The 23,936-nt window shown below is 44.4% G+C and overlaps 1 protein-coding gene across 3 annotated transcripts in view; it reads right to left on the bottom strand.

The window, feature by feature from the left end:
- Positions 1 to 23,936, bottom strand: part of dusp8a (dual specificity phosphatase 8a) — a 69,999-nt gene that overhangs the window by 23,482 nt on the left and 22,581 nt on the right. For all 3 annotated transcript variants that reach the window (XM_071326504.1, XM_071326503.1, XM_071326505.1), the window contains exon 3: positions 21,617 to 21,755. In XM_071326504.1, coding sequence (XP_071182605.1) covers positions 21,617 to 21,755 — 139 coding nt within the window. The remainder of the gene's footprint in view (positions 1 to 21,616; positions 21,756 to 23,936) is intronic.

Below are 23,936 nucleotides of genomic sequence, written 5' to 3'. Positions count from 1 at the left end.
CCATGACATCATTTTCTGGAATTTTCCAAGCTGTTTAAAGGCACAGTCAACTTAGTGTATGTAGACTCACTGGAATTGTGATACAGTGAATTATAAGTGAAATAATCTGTCTGTAAACAATTGTTGGAAAAATTACTTGTGTCATGCACAAAGTAGATGTCCTAACCGACTTGCCAAAACTATAGTTTGTTCACAAGAAATTTGTGGAGTGGTTGAAAAACGAGTTTTAATGACTCCAACCTAAGTGTATGTAAACTTCCGACTTCAACTGTACCTATCCACCCATCTGGAAATTATATCAAACTCAGTTGGTATCATAGGTGGCACTCCCTATTGGTGTCACTATTGTCACCAACACCAACTCACCAGCCACCAACTTAGTGTACATTATGCTCATGTACATTTCTTTGAGCAGCAAACTAAGTGATCCTCAGTAGATGAACATAAATATTTTTTGTCCTCTCTCCCTTTCTCCTCCCCTTACCCTCTTCCCCCTCCTCTGCTCCCCCCAGCAGGGTAACAAGACCCAGAATAGCAGGTGTTTAATTAGGGGATTGCAGGCAGGGTGCTAAAAACGCCAGGGAATTGCTTTTATTTACTGCACACGTGTGCCTGCCTGGCCATAAATAGGTGTGCTGGTCACTCTGACCCCCCCTCGCCAAGCCAGACCAGTTAAGACTGGGCTTTTAAGGGAGAGGGTCTGTTACTGGGACAACACCACAAAGTTTATACACACAAACAGAGAGCGAGAGCAAGCGAGATGGAGACGAGAGAAACAGATAGAAGAGGAGTAAAGGCCATATGGGAACATGGAGACCAATAACTTTTAACCCTACAAATAAACGACAGGAGCGGTTTTGAAAGCCTGTTACTTCCACCAATGCCATGCAAATGTCTTTTGAACCAAAAATAAGTATTTTCAACATCTTTTCCATGCCTTGTGCTCATAGTATTATTGTTTCTTGTTGGTTGAGTGAACACAACCAGGACCAATGAAGAAAAAACTCCTGGCAGTTGTAACACACATGGTGTTGTTCCTTTAGTGGATCACAGGAGACTACATAACCCACAACACCCTGCTACAGTATTTCCACCAATGCAATGCAAATGGGTATATTTCCTTCTGTTTGTTATTGGCTGAAGGAGGGTTTCCTTCCTTTTCTAGTTAGGCCTTAGTGAGCAGAGAGAGGAGAGCAGAGCTATGTCCTGTTCCTCATGCCATGATGTTTGTTCGGTTGTGTTCGCACAGCAGGGCTAGGATAGATTGCACCACCTGCCTGCCTGTCTCACACCCACAGCCCACACACTTGACAGGGAAGGCAGGGAGGGAGGGGCAATAGAGTACAGTACATTTAGGGCTCGTACAGACAGAGACAGATACAATTATGCATGAAGGACACACAAATCTCAATATCAAAAGTTACAACTTCTAATGCTCCTAAAAGTATGTTTGAAACGGGGTTGAAAGTCTGAAAGGATATGCTTTCTATGTGAAAGCACGCAGTGGCAAAACACGATGCGTAACTTACAGCAACAAGTTTAACAGTCAAAATACATGAGCTATAGCTGACGTGCAAGTTCTGTGAATGTGAATATAGTGTGCCCGTTTACTATTATGTGTGTGAATGTGATCGCATGCAATCTCTCTCTCTCTCTCTCTCTCTCTCTCTCTCTCTCTCTCTCTCTCTCTCTCTCTCTCTCTCTCTCTCTCTCTCTCTCTCTCTCTCTCTCTCTCTCTCTCTCTCTCTCTCTCTCTTCCCCTCTTCTCATCTCCTCTCCTCTCTCTGTCCTCTGTCTCTCCACAGGATCATCTGTCAGGATGCCAGCGGAAAGAGACATCACTCCCAGGCCAGACTACACAACAGGAGGCAGGCTACACAACAGGAGGTGTGTGTGCAGATATCAGGGGAAAGCTCCATCGGGTAGACTACAGAACAGGAGGGGGGGTTTAGGTTAATGAAGGTTAATGAAGTGTGTGTGTGTGTGTGTGTGTGTGTGTGTGTGTGTGTGTGTGTGTGTGTGTGTGTGTGTGTGTGTGTGTGTGTGTGTGTTTGCGCAAGTGGGCTTATACAAATATATTTGTGTGTGTGTGTGTGTGTGTGTGTGTGTGTGTGTGTGTTGATAGGGCTGGTTGTCAGGGGATCAGTAATAGGGCTGCTCCATCAGTGACGTAATGCCTACAGAACAGAACACAGCTGCCATGCCTGGGGGGTGAGGTAGTCACTGGGGGAGAGAGAGGGGGGGGGGGGAGAGGGATATATGGGGGGGAGGAGAGATGGTGAGGTACCATGGGGATAAGGGAGAGATAGAGGGGGGAGAGGGGGAGGGTTGGTGAGGTAGTCCTCCATAGAGGGGGTCGGTATACTGGAGGGTAGTAGGATCCGTGTGTGTGTGTGTGTGTGTGTGTGTGTGTGTGTGTGTGTGTGTGTGTGTGTGTGTGTGTGTGTGTGTGTGTGTGTGTGTAATACTAAGACAGTAACCCTGGGGTGTTGAGATGCACTCTGGTGGTTAAGTTGTGTTCTAAGATGCGTCTGCTTGATTGATGCTAGACCCCCTCCCCATCTAATCTACCCCCCATGAGATAGGAGAAGCAGACTGCACAAATATACAGACGTAAACTCCATCAACTACGGGCAAGGGAGGAAGAATTACACACACACACACACACACACACACACACACACACACACACACACACACACACACACACACACACACACACACACACACACACACACACACACACACACACACACACACACACACACACACACACAGGGGGTAGGGAAAGCCATCACACACTCTGTTGGGGGCCAGTCAGGACCATACTGCCTTTCATCAGCCAGATGAGCTCCTTCAAAATCCCAGTGTGAGGTGTTCACTGTGTATGTACCGTATGCTTGCATTTTGTGTTTATCCCCTTTAGAGTTTGTGGATGGGGGAAGGTTTGTGTGTATGTGTGTCTGTATGCTTACCATATGATAATGGGGGATGGGGGTTGGTTAACAGCCAGGTCACCCGTGATACAAGTCAGTATTCGACGTCCATTCATGTCTGAGGACGTCGGGCGATGACGTGGAACCTGGCCACTAGGGGCAACAGTGAGCTCTGTTACCTTCAAGTAGGTTTCAGGGATGGCAGATGTGCATAAACATCTACCTCTGGTGCCAAAGGTTCCATGTTCAAATCCAGCCATAGAAAGTTGTTATTTTAGATTTTTGTTTTAATACTTTCCCAAACCTTAACCATTCGAAGTTAACACCTAACCTTAACATTTCTGAGTTAATGCCTAAACGTAACCCAAATCTCTCGTGCCAAAAATGTGACGTTTGAGAAACAAGGATGAACGTCTCATTCTGACGTGAGACTGTGAGAACTAGTTGTGGTTAAATGGTTACGTCGTTGTGTGTGTGTGGCTCAGGTCTGATTTCCCGAGAGGAGACTGTCTATCAGGGTGGGTGTGCTCTAGCATAACGGATGGTTTATTCATTATAATACTCATAGGAAGCTGTAGCACACTGGTCACTAGAGGAGAGAGGCAGAGGTTGATCTCATGTAAATAATAATTGGCACTTTTATGATGGCAAATATTGATTCAATGGATTCTGGAAATACGGCTTAACGGTTGTGGTCCGCGTGGATATAAGACTCTCTCTTTACGCTTTTCTCTTTCCGTCTTTCTCTGACAGTGTTCTTTAAGTTTACGACCTCGCTGACTATGCCAGATGTAGGGATGTCTGCACACACACACACACACACACACACACACACACACACACACACACACACACACACACACACACACACACACACACACACACACACACACACACACACACACACACACACACACACACACACACACACACACACACACACACAAATGAGTGTGCTGACATGGTCGGGATAGACTTGGGCTGAAGCCAGGTCAGACTAGTGTTAATTAGCTCCTATCAACGCTGCAGGCAGCTGACAGACAAAGAGGTCCCAGAACAGAACTGTGCTACAGGCCACACAGCCCCTTCTGCTCCTCTAGTTAGTTAGTGAGATAATCTATCATGAAAACCCTGCTCAATAGGCTCGCTCTATCTCCATCTTAGTTTCCCATTCTCTCTCTTGCCTCTCTCTCTCTCCGTATCTGTCCTTATTTTCCTCTCATCTTCTCTCTGTTTTTCTACCTGTTTCTCTCCCCCACCCCCCACCCCACCCCCCACCCCACCCCACCCTCTCTCCCTCCACATCATTTCCTGATCAGGAAATTATGTCACAGCGCACCCAGTCCCTTTAGATAAAGGAACGAACTGACAGAAAAACACTGAATGAATTGATCACAAAACATTGAATACATTGAATCTCATATTGTAGCCAATTTATGCTGGTAGTAATTCCTAAAACTTGCTAACTAATCTTGTTATTTTCCTGGGTTAGGGTGTGCTTTCCTGTCATGGCAGCCCCTATAGAGACAGAACGGCGTTTGGCTCTGGTTGTTCTAAGGCAGTACTCCGGTCACATCCACCCAGCAGTGAGTGACATTATTAGCAGAGTGCCCTGACAGAGAACAATGGAGCCAGAGGTGACGCAAGGCTCAGAGGAACCAGCCATGCTGTCCACATAGACATCAATACATCTACACACAGGATCTCTTAGGAGTCGGACCTCTATGGCCCTGACACACACACACACACACACACACACACACACACACACACACACACACACACACACACACACACACACACACACACACACACACACACACACACACACACACACACACACACACACACACACACACACACACACACACACAATAGGCGTCTCCCTCTCCCACTGCGGGGGACCCTAATGTCACTTCGCCACATCTGAAACAGGAAGTGGTTGCACAACCCATTCGGAATAAAATACATTTCAAATACATTTTTAGATAAAGAAAAAAAATAGGACACGTGAAATATTTAAAATTAGCCAAATGAATGTCCACTGAAAAAAAATATAAACGCTACATGCAGTAACAGTTCATATGAGGAAATCAGTCAATGGAAATAAATTCATTAGAAAAAAATCTATGGATTTTACATGACTATGAAAACAGATATGCATCTGTTTCTCACAGATCCTTAAAAAAAGATATGGATGTGGATCAGAAAACCAGTCAGTATCCGGTGTGACCACCACTTGCCTCATGCAGCGCAACACATCTCCTTCACATAGAGTTGATCAGGCTGTTTCTTGTATTTGTATTTATTATGGATCCCCATTAGCTGCTGCCAAGGTAGTAGCTACTCTTCCTGGGGTCCAGCAAAATAAAGGCAGTTTGATTGTGGCCTGTGGAATGTTGTCCCACTCCTCTTGCTGTATATTGGCGGGAACTGAAACAAGCTGTCGTACACGTTGATCCAGAGCATCCCAAACATGCTCAACGGGTGGCTGGTGAGAATGCAGGCCATGGAAAAACGAAAAAAGCTTCCAAGAATTGTGTATAGATCCTTGCAACATGGGCCTGTGCTTTATCATGCTGAAACATGAGGTGATGGATGAATGGCTCAATAATGGGCCTCAGGATATCGACACGGTATCTCTGTGCATTCAAATTGCCATCAAGAAAACGCAATTGTGCTCGTTGTCTGTAGCTTATGCCTGCCCATACCATAACCCCACTGCCACCATTGGGCACTCTGTTCACAACACTGACATCAGCAAACTGCTGGCCTAGGGCTGGGCGATATGGCCAAAATATCATATCACAGTATTTACATATATTTTTTTAATGGTATGACAGTATTTTGTTTTTTAATAATAAAAGTTATTTTGAGTAGTGCATGACCCTAGGCTGTCAATACATAGGTTGTAAGTGATTTAAATGGGTCTCTCTCCGTCTGATTGTTTTATACTGTTCAATTCAACTTGAACCAAAAATAAAGTTCTACATTCATCAATTTCTGTATTTCCTGCACTCATTTGAGATCATTTCCACACTGCCACATATTGCAGCACAATATGGGCCAACAATCTAGGCCTTATTTTTAACCAAATTTTGCAATTGCGATTTGACTTGCGATTCAGAGCAAAACACTTGGGTGAACTGTTGGAATCATGGCCAATAGAATAAGTATTCTAATTCTATACAATACAGTGTTGTTTGACAACAAATACAAATTACAGGGAGGAGTTATTGTGACAGGGTAGGAACCAAAGTGTTGATAAGTGTTTCCAAGGGGACCCTATAATCTTTGGCTACATTAAATGTTCTCTCAGCTACTTCATGTAGCTAACATATTCATGCTTCGTGTATTACTCTTTGATTTAGAAGATACTGTTGCACAAACTACATTATTAGGCTGTTTAGCTAGTTTGCTCTGACTCAGCTAACTAGCGATTAGCAATAGCGGATAACACGATATAGGCCCAACTTGTTAACACAAGACAAACTAGCCGTTTGCAGATGTAAGAAACCCAAACTAATAGTGTAATTATAAAACGCTAGTGGATTTACATTAAGAAGCAAAGTGAAAACAACATCGTTGTCATCAACATTGTTGCATGTGCTGCATTGACCAATCAGACTGAACGCAAGTGTCTCGTGGTCCAGGAAAAACCAATGTGCTCCTTGAGTGACAGGGGGCGTGGCCAGGTCAGTGTGGAAAGCGGCATGGAGACAGAGAGCAGAGAGAGATGACTCAAGTAGCGGAATAAACTCTAAAAATGGACGTTAGACACAGAGTATCACATTTAACAAACCAAACATTCAAATACCGTTATAGAAGTTAAAGTAAAAAGCCAAACTGGTACGTGCATCAATAACGGTATATCGTAAAATATGGTATACCCCCTAGCCCTACGCTCGCCTACACAACGCCATATACGCTGTCTGCCATCTGCCCGGTACAATTGAAACCAGGATTCATCCGTGAAGAGCACACTTCTCCAGCGTGCTAGTGGCCATTGAAGGTGAGCATTTGCCCACTGAAGTCAGTTACGACTGTGAACTGCAGTCAGCTCAAGACCCTGGTGAGGATGACGAGCACGCAGATGAGCTTCCCTGAGATGGTTTCTGACAGTTTGTGCAGAAATTCTTCGGTTGTGCAAACCCACAGTTTCATCAGCTGTCTGGGTGGCTGGTCTCAGACGATGCTGCAGGTGAAGAAGCCAGATGTGGAGGTCCTGGGCTGGTGTGGGTACACGTGTCTGCATGTGAGACCGGTTGGACGTACTGTCAAATTCTCAAAAATTAAGTTGGAGGCGGCTTATGGTAGAGAAATGAACATTCAGATCTCTGGTAACAGCTCTGGTAGACATTCCTGCAGTCAGCATGTCAATTGCACTCTACGTCAAAACTGTGGCATTGTGTTGTGTTAAAAAAACTGCATATTTTAGAGTGGCCTTTTATTGTCCCCAGCACAAGGTGCACCTGTGTAATGATCATGCTGTTTAATCATCTTCTTGATATGCCACACCTGTCAGGTGGATGGATTAAATTGGCAAAGGAGAAATGCTCACTAACAGGGATCTGAACAAATTTGTGCACAAGATTTTAGAGAAATAAGCTTTTGTGCTTATGGAAAATGTCTGCGAAAATGCCTCTTCTAGGCAGAGTTGCAAAGAAAAAGCCATATCTCCGACTGGCCAATAAAAATAAAAGATTAAGATGGGCAAAAGAACACAGACACTGGACAGAGGAACTCTGCCTAGAAGGCCAGCATCCCGAAGTCGCCTCTTCACTGTTGACGTTGAGACTGGTGTTTTGCCGGTACTATTTAATGAAGCTGCCAGTTGAGGACTTGTTTTTTTATTTTATTTTACCTAGGCTAGTTGAGAACAAGTTCTCATTTACAACTGCGACCTGGCCAAGATAAAGCAAAGCAGTGCAACACAAACAACAACACAGAGTTACACATGGAATAAACAAACGTACAGTCAATAATACAATAGAAAAAGTCTATATACAGTGTGTGCAAATGAGGTAGGATAAGGGAGGTAAGGCAATAAATAGGCCATAGTGGCAGAAGATGAGTGTGCAAGTAGAGATACTGGGGTGCAAAGTTTTTCACTCAAAATCTCACGATACATGGCCCCATTCATTCTTTCAGAAATCTTGCTTGTTTGTAGGTAACCAAATACTTATTTTCCACCAGCAAATAAATTCATTAAAAATCCTACAATTGATTTTCTGGATTTTTTTTCTCTCATTTTGTCTGTCATAGTTGAAGTGTACCTATGATGAAGATTACAGGCCTCTCTCATCTTTTTAAGTGGGAGAACTTGCACAATTGGTGGCTGACTAAATACTTTTTTGCCCCACTGTATACAGAATGGTGTCGTCTGCGTAGAGGTGGATCAGAGAATCACCAGCAGCAAGAGCGACATCATTGATGTATATAGAGAAAAGAGTCGGCCCGAGGATTGAACCCTGTGGCACCCCCATATAGACTTGTGAGGCGTCTGTTTCTCAACCTAGACACTCTAATGTACTTGTCCTCTTGCTCAGTTGTGCACCGGGGCCTCCCACTCCTCTTTCTATTCTGGTTAGAGCCAGTTTGCGCTGTTCTGTGAAGGGAGTAGTACACAGCATTGTACCAGATCTTCAGTTTCGTGGCAATTTCTCGCATGGAATAGCCTTCATTTCTCAGAACAAGCATAGACTGATGAGTTAGACTGATAGACTGATCAGCCGTTTCCAGCTACAATAGTCATTTACAACCTTAACAAAATCTACACTGTATTTCTGATCAATTTGATATTTTAATGGACAAAAAAATTGCTTTTCTTTCAAAAACAAGGACATTTCTAAGTGACCCCAAACTTTTGAACGGTTAGTGTGTGTGTATATATACAGTATATATGTATATATATATATGGCAAGGTGATAGACTGCATCCAATTATATATATACAGTGGGGAGAACAAGTATTTGATACACTGACAATTTTGCAGGTTTTCCTACTTACAAAGCATGTAGAGGTCTGTAATTTTTATCATAGGTACACTTCAACTGTGAGAGAAGGAATCTAAAACAAAAATCCAGAAAATCACATTGTATGATTTTTAAGTAATTAATTTGCATTTTATTGCATGACATAAGTATTTGATACATCAGAAAAGCAGAACTGAATATTTGGTACAGAAACCTTAGTTTGCAATTACAGAGATCATACGTTTCCTGTAGTTCTTGACCAGGTTTGCACACACTGCAGCAGGGATTTTGGCCCACTCCTCCATACAGACCTTCTCCAGATCCTTCAGGTTTTGGGGCTGTCGCTGGGCAATACGGACTTTCGGCTCCCTCCAAAGATTTTCTATTGGGTTCAGGTCTGGAGACTGGCTAGGCCACTCCAGGACCTTGAGATGCTTCTTACGGAGCCACTCCTTAGTTGCCCTGGCTGTGTGTTTCGGGTCGTTGTCATGCTGGAAGACCCAGCCACGACCCATCTTCAATGCTCTTACTGAGGGAAGGAGGTTGTTGGTCAAGATCTCGCGATACATGGCCCCATCCATCCTCCCCTCAATACGGTGCAGTCGTCCTGTCCCCTTTGCAGAAAAGCATCCCCAAAGAATGATGTTTCCACCTCCATGCTTCACGGTTGGGATGGTGTTCTTGGGGTTGTACTCATCCTTCTATTCCTCCAAACACGGCGAGTGGAGTTTAGAGCAAAAAGCTCTATTTTTGTCTCATCAGACCACATGACCTTCTCCCATTCCTCCTCTGGATCATCCAGATGGTCATTGGCAAACTTCAGACGGGCCTGGACATGCGCTGGCTTGAGCAGGGGGACCTTGCGTGCGCTGCAGGATTTTAATCCATGACGGCGTAGTGTGTTACTAATGGTTTTCTTTGAGACTGTGGTCCCAGCTCTCTTCAGGTCATTGACCAGGTCCTTCCGTGTAGTTCTGGGCTGATCCCTCACATTCCTCATGATCATTGATGCCCCACGAGGTGAGATCTTGCATGGAGCCCCAGACCGAGGGTGATTGACCGTCATCTTGAACTTCTTCCATTTTCTAATAATTGTGCCAACAGTTGTTGCCTTCTCACCAAGCTGCTTGGCTATTGTCCTGTAGCCCATCCCAGCCTTGTACAGGTCTACAATTTATCCCTGATGTCCTTACACAGCTCTCTGGTCTTGGCCATTGTGGAGAGGTTGGAGTCTGTTTGATTGAGTGTGTGGACAGGTGTCTTTTATACAGGTAACGAGTTCAAACAGGTGCAGTTAATACAGGTAATGAGTGGAGAACAGGAGGGCTTCTTAAAGAAAAACTAACAGGTCTGTGAGAGCCGGAATTCTTACTGGTTGGTAGGTGATCAAATACTTATGTCATGCAATAAAATGCAAATTAATTACTTAAAAATCATACAATGTGATTTTCTGGATTTTTGTTTTAGATTCCGTCTCTCACAGTTGAAGTGTACCTATGATAAGAATTACAGACCTCTACATGCTTTGTAAGTAGGAAAACCTGCAAAATCGGCAGTGTATCAAATACTTGTTCTCCCCACTGTATATATACAGTGGGGAGAATAAGTATTTGATACACTGCCGATTTTGTAGGTTTTCCTACTTACAAAGCATGTAGAGGTCTGTAATTTTTTATCATTTATCAATATTAACTTGCACTTCAACTGTGAGAGACGGAATCTAAAACAAAAATCCAGAAAATCACATTGTATGATTTTTAAGTAATTAATTTGTATTTTATTGCATGACATAAGTATTTGATACATCAGAAAAGCAGAACTTAATATTTAGACCTCTACATGTTTTGTAAGTAGGAAAACCTGCAAAATCGGCAGTGTAAAAATCGGCACTTCGTCTCCCCACTGTATACACACACACACACACACACACACACACACACACACACACACACACACACACACACACACACACACACACACACCCTATATATGTAAAATGTATATCATAATATATGCTAAATGCATTTAAAAATGGATTTAATGTGTTTCAAAATACATTCTGAAATAAATCATGTATTTTAAAATGTATTTATCAATATATTTGATTAATATATTTTCAAATGTATTTGTAAATATCTAGTGAAATGCAGTATATTACATTTGATTGTATTTGTAAGAAATATCTGATTACATGACACTGTACAACCTGGTCTTAGCATATGGGAAAAAGTGTCATGCCAATTAATTTGTTATGTTGTACTCTGCTTATAAAGATTACGCTTGTACACTTCCAGTTCAGTAGTGTTAATGAGACTGACATACAGTACCAGTCAAAAGTTTGGACACACCTACTCATTCAAGGGTTTTTCTATATTTTTACTATTTTCTACAATAATAGTGAAGACATCAAAACTATGAAATAACACATGAAATTATGTACTAACCAAAAAAGTGTTAAACAAATAAAAATATATTTAATATTTGAGATTCTTGAAAGTAGCCACCCTTTGCCTTGATGACAGCTTTGCACACTCTTGGCATTCTCTCAACCAGCTTCATGAGGAATGCTTTTCCAACAGTCTTGAAGGAGTTCCCACATATGCTGAGCACTGCTTTTCCTTCACTAAGCGGTCCAACTCATCCCAAACCATCTCAAATGGGTTATGGTCAGGTGATTGTGGAGGCCAGGTCATCTGATGCAGCACTCCATCACTCTCCTTTTTGGTCAAATAGCCCTTACACAGCCTGGAGGTGTGTTTTGGGTCATTGTCCTGTTGGGAAAAAAATGATAGTGGGACTAAGCGCAAACCAGATGGGATGGCGTATCTTTGCAGAATTCTGTGGTAGCCATGGTAGTTAAGTGTTCCTTGAATTCTAAATAAATCACTGACAGTGTCACCAGCAAAGCAACCCACACCATCACACCTCCTCCTCCATGCTTCACGGTGGGAACCACACATGCGGAGATCATCCGTTCACCTACTCTGCGTCTCACAAAGCCATGTCGGTTAGGACCAAAAATCACAAATTTGGACTCATCAGACCAAGGACAGATTTCCACCAGTCTAATGTCCATTCGACCATGAAGGCCTGATTCATGCTGTCTCCTCTGAACAGTTGATGTTGAGATGTGTCTGTTACTTGAACTCTGTGAAGCATTTATTTGGGTTGCAATCTGAGGTGCAGTTAACTCTAATGAATTTATCCTCTGCAGCAGAGGTAACTCTGGGTCTTCCTTTCTTGTGGTGGTCCTCATGAGAGCCAGTTCCATCATAGTGCTTGACAGTTTTTGCGACTGCACTTAAGGAAACTTTCAAAGTTCTTGAAATTTTCCAGATTGACTGACTTTCATGTCTTAAAGTAATGATGGACTGTCGTTTCTTTTTGCTTATTTGAGCTGTTCTTGCCATAATATGGACTTGGTCTTTTACCAAATAGGGCTATCTTCTGTATACCACCCCTACCATGTCACAACACAACTGATTGGCTCAAACGCATTAAGAAGGCACCCCTGTTAATTTAAATGCATTCCAGGTGACTACCTCATGAAGCTGGTTGAGAGAATGCCAAGTGTGAAAAGCTGTCATCAAGGCAAAGGGTGGCTACCTTGACACTCTTTTGGTAACTACATGATTCCATATGTGTTATTTCATAGTTTTCTATGTCTTCACTATTATTCTACAATGTAGATTTTGTATTTTTTTTTACAAAAAAAAATGGAATGCCTTGGTGTGTCCAAACTTTTGACTGGTACTGGTAGTACAAGTAATACTAAAGAGCTCCATTGTTATCAGTCACCATTTCATTACAATATGATTTTAGCTGAGGAGGCACTTACTATGGTAATTTTTTTCTCTCTCTTGAGATTGGGAAACATGCTTATCATGAAATGTAACATTTCTGAACATTTATGACAGAATGTTAATAACGTGAAATAAAAAGTTATTAATTTATTTTTATTTTTTAAGTTTCATGAAATTATATCACTGCCAAAGTTTTAGGCTTGGTGGCTAAACAAATCCTCCCCATTGATCAATACGTAAAGTGTCACATTCTGACCTTAGTTCCTTTTTGATGTCTTTATATTAGTTTGGTCAGAGCGTGAGTTGGGGTGGGCATTCTATGTTGTTTTTCTATGTTTTGTTCTGTAGGTAATTTTCTATGTGTTTGGCCTAGTATGGTTCTCAATCAGAGGCAGGTGTCAGTCGTTGTCTCTGATTGGGAGCCATATTTAGGTACCCTGTTTTTCATTGTGTTTTGTGGGTGATTATGTTCTGTGTAGTGGATGTCACCTTACAGAACTGTTGCGTTTAGTTCTCCTTTGTTATTTTGTTTAGTGTTCTATGTTTAATAAATATAATGATGAACACTTACCACGCTGCGCTTTGGTCCTCACCTCATTCCAACGACGAGCGTTACATAAAGAGTGTGCATGTTTTTTGCATGTACTGTATATGTGAGTTTGGGTATGGTTATGTCTACTGTGTGTGCGTTCATTTGTGTATGTGTGTGTGTGAGAGACAGAGAGAAAGGAGGAGGGATATGAGGAATGATGACGAACTGCAGCATTCCTCACCGGGGGCATTGCGCTTGACAGGAAATCCAAATTTAGCCTGCTGTTTCCGCGGTGATGGAAAATTTCCCGCCTTTATCAGGAAACCGAAGTCCAAGGAGGGTCAACGGGAGTGTGTGTATTTAACATGTATTTACAATACCAGTTCCTCTGTGTGTATGTGTGTGTGTGTGTGTTGGCGTGTTGGCTATATACTTACAGTACTCTATGAATGAACGAGTGAGTTACAATCCTTTCTAAATGCCCCACATCTTTTTTGGCCAAGACACATCATCTCCGTATGGTGTAAATCCATACGCTCTCTCGTCTCTCGTCTCTCGTCCAGTGTGCCGCTACTCTGACTCACTCTGGCATGCACCAGTTCTGGGAAGACGAGCCTGAAATCATCCCCACCATGGATGAAGTGTGTTCCAGATGGGACCAAAACGATCCGCTGGCTACTGCATAAACACCATGGTAACCACCCAGGTAAACAAGGAAGGGGTTTTGGTGGCATGCCAGAGATAAAGTGGATCAAAGTCAGGCACGAGGGCAAACAGGAATCCACCATTGTTCTACGGAATGACGCAGTCGCGACTAAAGTGGTAGAGAATGAATGGAATCTAATGGACCTGGGCCAGGCCAAGGTAGAACAGGGCTAGCCTCATTCTGCTACTGTTATTTTCCACTGAAGATGCACGCCAACCCTGACGTGAACATCGCCTGGCCTAGACCACTGTCCATGTTTTAGAGTGTATAGCAGTCTGTTTAACAGTGGCATGTCTAAGTCACATTGTCACATGGCTGTTAAAGCAAAGCGCGAAGAAACAGACTGTGAGCGGGAAGGCGGGTGCCCATAAAGGTATATGTGTCCAAGTGTGTGACCGCCGTGTTTGTTCATGTGTATGCATCTAATGTAAAGCATGTGTGCCTACTGCCTGTTTCTCTAAGTGAATGCTTCTACGTGTGTCTCCCTGTGCGTGGCCCTTTAAGCCAGTGGGGGAGTGAGGAAGAGGGGGAAGAGGGAGAGCAGGAACACAGCTAGATCACGTCACGTTGGAAACATTTGGCAGCAGCAGACACACACACACACACACACACACACACACACACACACACACACACACACACACACACACACACACACACACGCTGGCCTGCATGTTTTCATGCTGCAGTTTTGAGGGGGAAAAGGGAAGATGACATCAAGCTCATCATGTGAGGCCAGGGAGACGGGGGATGATGAGAACACTGGCAGAAACACAACACTGTTACATAAAACGTACAGGGTACGGTTGAGAAAACCAGGAGCTCTGGGGTGTGTGCGCACACACAGGCGAGTATTTGTGCCCCTGCATTGTATGTCAACTACTGTGTGTGTCTTTGTGACAGTTTGTAGCCATAGAGTATGCAACTCATGTCTGCAAAGTGTGTCATTGTGTACGTATTCAGGAGAGGTGATGTCATTGGCATTCTTACAGGTCATCGGTTTGACCTTTCTGCTCCTCGGGCAGGGGCTGACTGGGGCGGGGACAGGTGTGTCTGTGTGTGTGTATTGTGTGCGAGTGTGTGTGTGTCTACGGGCCAGGGGTGAGAGTACACAGGCCACTGGCGCCAGATGTGACGACCGCAGGAGTCTGAAGAGAAATATTGAAGGAGGAGAGGATGAAGGTAAGAGGGGAAGGGAGGAAAGGGGAGGTGGAGGAGAGTGAGTGAGTGGGTAGGAGAGGTATAAGAGGAGGGGATCAGAGAGGAGAGGGAAAGGGGAGCTAAGAGAGGAGGAGAGGGAAAGACACAGGGAGACAGAGAAAGGGGGAGGGAAGAGAGGGAGGAGGGGAGAGGGAGAAGGTCATTGAGTATAATGTGCCAGACCTCCCTCGGGAAGGTGAGCTCACCTCTTAATGGTACCACTGGCTCCTTCTCAATGAAATCATTGATCTGCCAGGAGTCCCCGGTACGTAATGGATATGGAGCAGATAGGAAGCGAGGGAGGGTAGAGGGGTGAATGGGGAGAAGGGGAAGGAGAGCTGGATGAGAGGGGTGAGGGAAAAGAGAGAAAAGAAAAAGGGCAGGACCATGACCCCTGGCAGCCAACCATACGATAACTGTGACCTCAATGACCTCAACTGTGACCAATCAAAATACAGCTGTGAACATAAACAATCCAATCCCATGATCCTATACATCCATTTCAGGCCACACACATCCGATCATTATTCAGCTTGGTACTCCATAATGTAGTGAGTTTGTTAGAGAACATTTAACATTTCTATGCAATTCAATAGCAAATTATGCGCCAAATGGAAATATGCGCAATGTATTACAGCGGAGTTAAGAGTGGCTTTCCACATTAAAAACACTTTATACTCAAGAGTGTGAGCAGTTGAGTGCTACTAAAATGGTCTGGGATTATTATTTGGCTATTGCTTCCGATTGGCTCAGTAGGTTAGAGCACCGCCCGTGGAACACCAGGGTTGTGGGTTCGAATCCCACATAAGCCATGTACTGAATAGAAATGGTCAAATTGGCCACATTATTCTGCTCCTCAGGCTGTGTATAGCCACAGAGATTACCACCCAGTAGTGGAAATGAAAGAAACATAAAGCTTTCATTCTGAGAGGGCTCAGGCAGGTCATGCTACAGTCCGACATTAAAAATGACGTCTACACACAGACACACACACACAGACTGTCATTCATCAGGATGGAAGGAGGTGAGTTACCTCACCTCCTCAATAGGTCTGTCTAACCAACACATACATACACACACAGACCTCCTTATGTAGTGCATTGGAATGTCTCTGAACGGCAGCATTGTGAGAGTCTGCCTCCCACGATTACCTCACTTCCTCAGCGTCTCTCTTTCTCACACACGCACACACACACACACACACACACACACACACGCAGGGGCCGCCGCCCAGTTGTATAACAGCACAACTGGATTGACCTTTGTACTGTAGACTGTGCAGTTACACCCAAACCTGATCTCACCAAAGCCTAGAGGCCCTCACACTGCGGCTTCTGTGTGTACGTAAGCGGTATCTTTCATTTCCTAATATCTGGCACAAAATGGCTGCTGTGTATCCCGGATGTCGGTGCTACCAAAGATTGTCTATTATATTGACAAGATAGTCAAGTGACCGCTCTAACAATGGAAATACATGTCCTTAAAGATGGAAGGCAGGTGGGACCACTCTAGCCAATGAAAGGGCAGATACACGTCTGAACAACAGGGCATAGAGATAGAAAGAATACTTATCTTTGTATCTGTGCCATTATAGCATCTGTGAAACCATTTTAAAGTAGTCAATTTTCTTCTTCTTCATTGGCTGATTGCTCCCCAACTTTTCCAAAGTTGCCGAAATGCCATGCGCCTCCACTTGTATCAGTGCATTCAAACCAACTTACGAAACCAATGCGAAAATGTATATTCGTTCAAATAAGCCTCACGTAGCAAATTAGCAAGAAATATATATTGGGGACCAAATTCGACACTAGTTGACCTCCATACACTTCGTGGGCTTACATTCGTGGACAGATGTTGGGCAGAGTAAAGCCTCTCGTTTCGCCACTTCCTCTCTGGTGATACACATTGGTGGAGGTGGAGTAATGATCACACACAACGTAAAGCGCTTTGGATGGATCTGGCATGCAGCACACAGATTTGATGATCACAATCTCTTTTCCATTCCATCCTCGTCGCCAGTGTAGGGCATCTAGGCACCTGCTCTCTCTCCCTCGCTTTACTGAGCCCTCTCTATGTCTGTCTCTGTGTGTGTGTGTGTGTGTGGCACAGTGGTATGTAGCTTTAGTAATCCTGGGGGGGGGGGGGGAACACTGGCAGATGGCACTAGGAGAGATTAGGAACAGTCACTGCACATCTGTAGACCGCACACACACACACTCACCCCTGCATCTCTCTCTACCTTTCTCTCTCTCCGTACCTATACGTCTACCTCTCTCTCTCTCCGTCGTCTCCCTTTCTTACCCTCTCTCCACATCTGCAGAGCTTGCACACCTGACAGCTGGACCTCTGCCTCGTTCTCTCACCGTTCTCTCCTGTTCTCGCTCTCTCTTCACACACTCATCTGCAGAGGGTGCATTTCTCAACACTTGCATCTCTACCTTTCTCTTTCCTCGATCATCTTATCTCTCATTGCTCATATACACATCCCCCCCCCCCCCCCTCTTTCTCTCTCTCTCTCTCATAATAACATCAGGATAAGAGCTATGCTCTAGTGCACTCTGTTCTCAGCATAGCCAACGTGAGAAACAAACAGGCTGGGGACTAAACCCACTGGGGACTGGACTGGCTCTGGCTGGGCTGTGTGTGTGTGTGTATGTGTGTCTGGCACTGACTGCGTTCTACTGATGCTAAGCTTTCCTCTCTCAAGCATGGTTCTCACACACACACACACACACACACACACACACACACACACACACACACACACACACACACACACACACACACACACACACACACACACACACACACACACACACACACACACACACACACACACTCACACACACACACACACACACACACACACACATTTGAAACACAAACACTGTGAACAGTCATCTGGCCATGCACGTAATCGTTTTAGTGAGTAAAAACAACCCTATGGGGACTGGACCTCACATGACACTCGTGACATCATCCACAACATAGGGAAGGAAGCACTTACAGCAGAGAGTAGACCCATTGATTGATTTGACTTCTACGTCTGCACTTAAAGCACCATTCGCGGTTTCCCGCCCTCCCAAACACCACCTCCTATGGGCTCCATAAAGTCCCAAGCTGTTACGAACTATTCTGTTATGACAAGCCTGAGTAGGGCCTCAGAATGTCTTAAAAGAGCATTACCATTTGGTGTTTGGCGGCATCAACACTATAGCACAGGCTACTTCTGGATGTGTGTGTGTGGGTTTTGCGTATCTGTGTGTGTGTGTTTAGCAGCACGCGTGTGTGTTCTAATCCTTCATTTAGAATGCCTGTGTGTACATAACCGTTTAGGCAGTAAATCCTCTCTCCCCCAGACAGCGAGACCAAGCTGCTGTAATTATTCCTGTATTCACTCTGTCTATCCCATTTAAGGCTTCTTTTCATCCCTCTATCCTAGCCTCCCCTCCTCCGCTTCTCTCCCTCCCTCCCACCATCCTCTCCTCTTGATGCTTGGAGCACTTGTGCATAGCTGTGCGTGCATGTGTGTGAGTCGAGAGGGCCACACCAAGCAGTCGGCTTAGATCGTGAGGTCATCAGCGCTGTTAATGACGACGGGGGGGAGCAGGGAAGTGAGGAAAAAAGGGAAAGAAATGGGGTTGAGGAGGGGTGATTCCCTGGGTATTCTGAGCCAATTAAACTACAATAACTGCTAAATGAATCTGGGGAATAGGGACGGAGAAAATAAATGAACTTTGTTAACTGAAGGTCTAAATCTGTAGAGGAGAGACAGGATGAAGTGAAAAACGGCCAGTAACACACGCGTGACCAGATGCTAGAGCCAATGCCATAAGACGTGTGACCAGATTGACTTTTGATCCGGTCACATCCTGCCGCCCTGCTGTGCTGCCATGACGACTGGCTGCCAACAGGCCGGTGCTGCCGACCTCAGATCAGCGGGGGAGCTCTCATCTCTCTCTCGCTTTGTTGGCACCTCTCACTCTCTCTTTCTCCCCCACATTGTCACTCTGTTTTGTGTGCTCCATCTCTCTCTCTCTCACACACGCTCATGCATGCACACACACGCTACTCTAAACAGGAAGTGACATCATTACAGGTGGTGGGCGGGCTCAGACAACTAGTCCTGTTTATGACCCAGTGAAGCTCAGCTGGGGACAGAGACCACTGTTATCGCCCATGACCCCGATATACACACACGCACGTATACAGACACGCATACAGACACACACATACACAAACACATTTCTTATTTTTATTTCTTGTGTGTTTTTGTTTTACCTTAATGTTATTTTTAGAGCTACATTGATTACCGCATTGTTGGGTTTAGAGCTTGCAAGAAAGGCATTTCACTGTACTTGTACACGTGACATTAAAACTTGAAAACACACACACGTTATTCTGCTATGACTTAACGCCACTGACACCGACACCACACAGCAACAGTCATTCTCATTGGCTGAATAGTATCCCACAGGATATTCTCTTCCACTGTTGTCGTGGAAACAGCAGAGAAGGGGACAGAAATGGAAGAAATGTGAGAGAGAGAATCGCTGACAGGGGATCTTCCTTCTTCAGGCTTAAATGGTACATTTAAATGGTGTGTGTGTGTGTGTGTGTGTGTGTGTGTGTGTGTGTGTGTGTGTGTGTGTGTGTGTGTGTGTGTGTGTGTGTGTGTGTGTGTGTGTGTGTGTGTGTGTGTGTGTGTGTGTGTGTGTGTGACAAATTGGGGATCTTAAGTACATTAAGGTAGAGTGAACCTCTATGAATGACTCATGGAAAGTGTAATCTGTCTATGCTATTGGAGATTTGCAGGAGTAGGACACATCTTTACACACACACACGCACACACACACACACACACACACACACACACACACACACACAAGCATGCACACTCACACACACTGTCTCTCTCCCAATACCAAGCGAGGGAGATTATTCATTTGACACATTTGAGCCAGGGTCCTAAGCCTCCCTGTGTGTGTCTATGTGTGTTTGTGCATCTGTGCATCCATGTGTTTGTGTGTGCGCATAAGCCTCTGTGTGCTTACTGCCACTGTCTCTCTGGAGCGCTGCAGTCCCATACTGACAAGTTATTAGGCCTCTGCAGAGCCAGCTAATACACACGTCAGGCCTCCATTCTAACTTTGAGGGTGCTTAGCAGCCAATATGACAAGCTGTTAAGTATGGCAAATAAGACTGGTTGAAAAGAATGGCTACCCCCCCCCAAAAAAAGGTAAAAAGTCTGGCTGATTTGATAGACAGGTATTAGTTTAACTTAAGCTTAATCCTCAATTTTAAAGGGATAGTAGAGAGAGAAGTGTTTGGTGTGTGTAGTGTGGACAGGGGGTTGGGGGTTCTTTGGAGCGGCCTGTAACACAAAACTTATCGGTGTCCACAATTACTCGGTATTGCTTCTTTCCTTCATTCCTCCTTTCCTAATTCCTTCCTTCCTCCCTCACTTCCTCCCTAAGAGTGAAAAAGTATGTATGTGGATAAACGTGTGAGTGGAACATGATGGATGATGGACACTATTACAGATGATGTTCACTAGTGACACCTGCTGCCCAAACAGACACATGGCACTCTGCTCCACTCGAAGCAGCTGCAGAGATCTAGGCCTTCTCTCAATTGGAGTTGCTCAACTCCTGTCCTCTCTCCTCCGTCCTCTCTCGCCTCCTTTTGAAAAAGGTCAAAGGTAATCGAGGAGAGGCGGCGAGGAGAGGGAACGTGAACGGAAATGCGACTTTCGAAAACAGACAGCCCTCCACCGCGCGTCATCAGGCAAATTACTTTTACAGGGGTAGAATCGCAAAAGGACTTTGTAAAGTGACACAAACTAATTTGGTTGTGCAAGACATTTTATAGATGACAGGATAAGTAGCACACGGTTCTTAAATGTTTGCATGCTTTTCTCTTTTGAGAAAGCAATAGCTGATCAAAGGGGGTGAGGCAGATTTAAAAAGTGTTCTGCGAAGGACTCCGGTAGGATGATACATATGACTATCCTTGACGAGAGGTCGATTTCCAGGAGGGGAGGACACTCTTCCGTTCGCCTACTAACGAATTTACACTCTCCTTGACCACTCGAACGGTGCCCGGGTCACTTGGAGGACAGGACGGAGGACAGACTTGTTCCCAAATGAGAAGAGTCCCAACAGTGAAATGCCTACTTGCTCAATGCAGGCCACATCTTAATATACACACAAGAACTGACTTGGGATCAGCTGTGAAGATCTGTTGTGAAACACCATGGCGTCATTTGCTCGTAAACACTAACTCCAGGATGGTGGTTTCTATTATCACACACACACACACACACACACACACACACACACACACACACACACACACACACACACACACACACACACACACACACACACACACACACACACACACACACACACACACACACACACACACACACACACACACACACACACAGAGTAAGTGCCTACCGGTGAGCAGGGAGACTCGGTGGAAGGTGCCCTCCAGCTTGCCCAGTAGGATGTGGACAAAGCAGTCTTTGGATAGTTGTCCCGCCTCTTTGGAACTCTGGTCGTACATCACCACTTCCTGTTTCCTGCCCATCTCAACCTGCAGAAACACGAATGTGGAAGAAGACGTCAGAGATCAATGGAGATACGGCAGTATCAATGGACGCAGGTATGAAGGTCTCGTAACGAATGAGTAAAACATGGCTATGTTGCACAGATAAAAAAAGACCACAGCAATGCTGTTTGCATTAAAGCATAAATTTATGTTCATTTTTTTGTAGAGGTTGATACATTTTTTGTTAGGGCTAATCAAGTCTGACATTTTAAAGTGGAAATGACAAAACTTTAGAAACCTTTTAAACCTTGAATACACTACAAATTTGTATTTCCTACTATGCAGGAAAATTCTGCAAAAGAGATCACACAAAAGAGTGATCAAATTAAGATCCTATATCTGTACTTTCAGACAGGGGCTTACTGCTTTTGTTCATCTGGAGGAAAAAATTTCCCTAACAAACTTACCTACAGTGCATTTGGAAAGTATTCAGACCCCTTGACTTTTTTCCACATTTTGTTACGTTACAGTCTTATTCTAAAATTGATTAAAATTGTTTCCCCCCCTCATCAATCTCCGCACAATACCCCATAATGACAAAGCAAAAACAGTTTTTTATCAATTCTATCAAAATCTATAAAAAAACAAACTGAAGTATGACATTTACATAAGTATTCAGACCCTTTACTCAGTACTTTGGTGAAGCACCTTTGGCAGCAATTACAGCCTCGAGTCTTCTTGGGTATGATGCTACAAGCACACCTGTATTTGGGGAGTTTCTCCATTCTTCTTTGCAGATCCTTTCAAACTCTGTCAGGTTGGATGGGGAGCGTCGCTGCAAAGCCATTTTTAGGTCTCTCCAGAGATGTTCGATCAGTCTCCAGTCCAGGCCCGGGGTGGCCCACTCAAGGACATTCAGTGACTTGTCCCGAAGCCACTCCTGCATTGTCTTGGCTGTGTGCTTAGGGTCGTGGTCCTGTTGGAAGGTGAACCTTCGCCCCAGTCTGAGGTCTTTAGCGCTCCTGGAGCAGGTTTTCATCAAGGATCTGTACATTGCTCTGTTCAACTTTCTCCTCGACCCTGACTAGTCTCCCAGTTCCTGCTGGTGAAAAACATCCCCACAGCATGATGCTGCCACCACCATGCTTCACCGTAGGGATGGTGCCAGGTTTCCTCGAGACGTGAAACTTGGTTTTCAGGCCAAAGAGTTCAATCTTGGTTTCATCAGACCAGATAATCTGGTTTCTCATGGTCTGAGTCCTTTAGTTGCCTTTTGGCAAACTCCAAGTGGGCTGTCATGTGCCTTTTACTGAGGAGTGGCTACTGTCTGACCACTGCAGAGATGGTTGTCCTTCTGGAAGGTTCTCCCTTCTCCACAGAGGAACTGGAGCTCTGTAAGAGTGGCCATCGGGTTCTTGGTCACCTCCCTGACCGAGGCCCTTCTCCCCCGATTGCTCAGTTTGGCCAGGCAGCCAGCTCTAGGAAGAGTCTTGGTGGTTAAGAATGATGGAGGCCACTGTGTTCTTGGGGACCATCAATGCTGCATAATTTTTTTGTTACCCTTCCCCAGATCTGTGCCTCGACACAATCCTGTCTCGAAGCTCTACAGACAATTCCTTCGACCTCATGGCTTGGTCTTTGCTCTGACATGCACTGTCAACTGTGGGACCTTATATAGACAGGTGTGTCCCTTTCCAAATCATGTCCAATCAATTGATTTTACTACAGGTGGACTCCAATCAAGTTGTAGACACATCTAAAGGATGATCGTTAGAAACAGGATGCACCTGGGCTCAATTTCGAGTCTCATAGCAAAGAGTCTGATTACTTATGTAAATAAGGTATTTCAGATTTTTTTTATTTATTAATTTCCAAACATTTATAACAAACTTTTTTGGCTTTGTCATTATGGGCTATTGTATGTAAATTGATGAGGAAAAAATTGGGCGGGTGGTAGGGTTACTGGAACAAAATGTGCGAACATAACAAAATATTACACAACATGGACAGAGTTTAAAAAAAAATAGAACGGTGTTTTCGCATTGATAACCATGAATTGATGCTGTAACAGTAAATAATGGCAATAGAATTATAAAAGTCCTATCTGTCAAAAACAAAACTCAGAATCCAAATGCATGGGTGCAAGTGGACAGCGCAAGCCCTCTTCAGTGCATCAGCATGCTGTGTATGCTTTGTCACAGTGTGTTTGTCAGAGAGGAGGAGAGG

Source organism: Salvelinus alpinus, chromosome 9 (assembly GCF_045679555.1).
Source record: "Salvelinus alpinus chromosome 9, SLU_Salpinus.1, whole genome shotgun sequence".
In the NCBI taxonomy this organism is placed as follows: Eukaryota; Metazoa; Chordata; class Actinopteri; order Salmoniformes; family Salmonidae; genus Salvelinus; species Salvelinus alpinus.
This window is presented reverse-complemented; position numbering and strand designations above follow the sequence as displayed.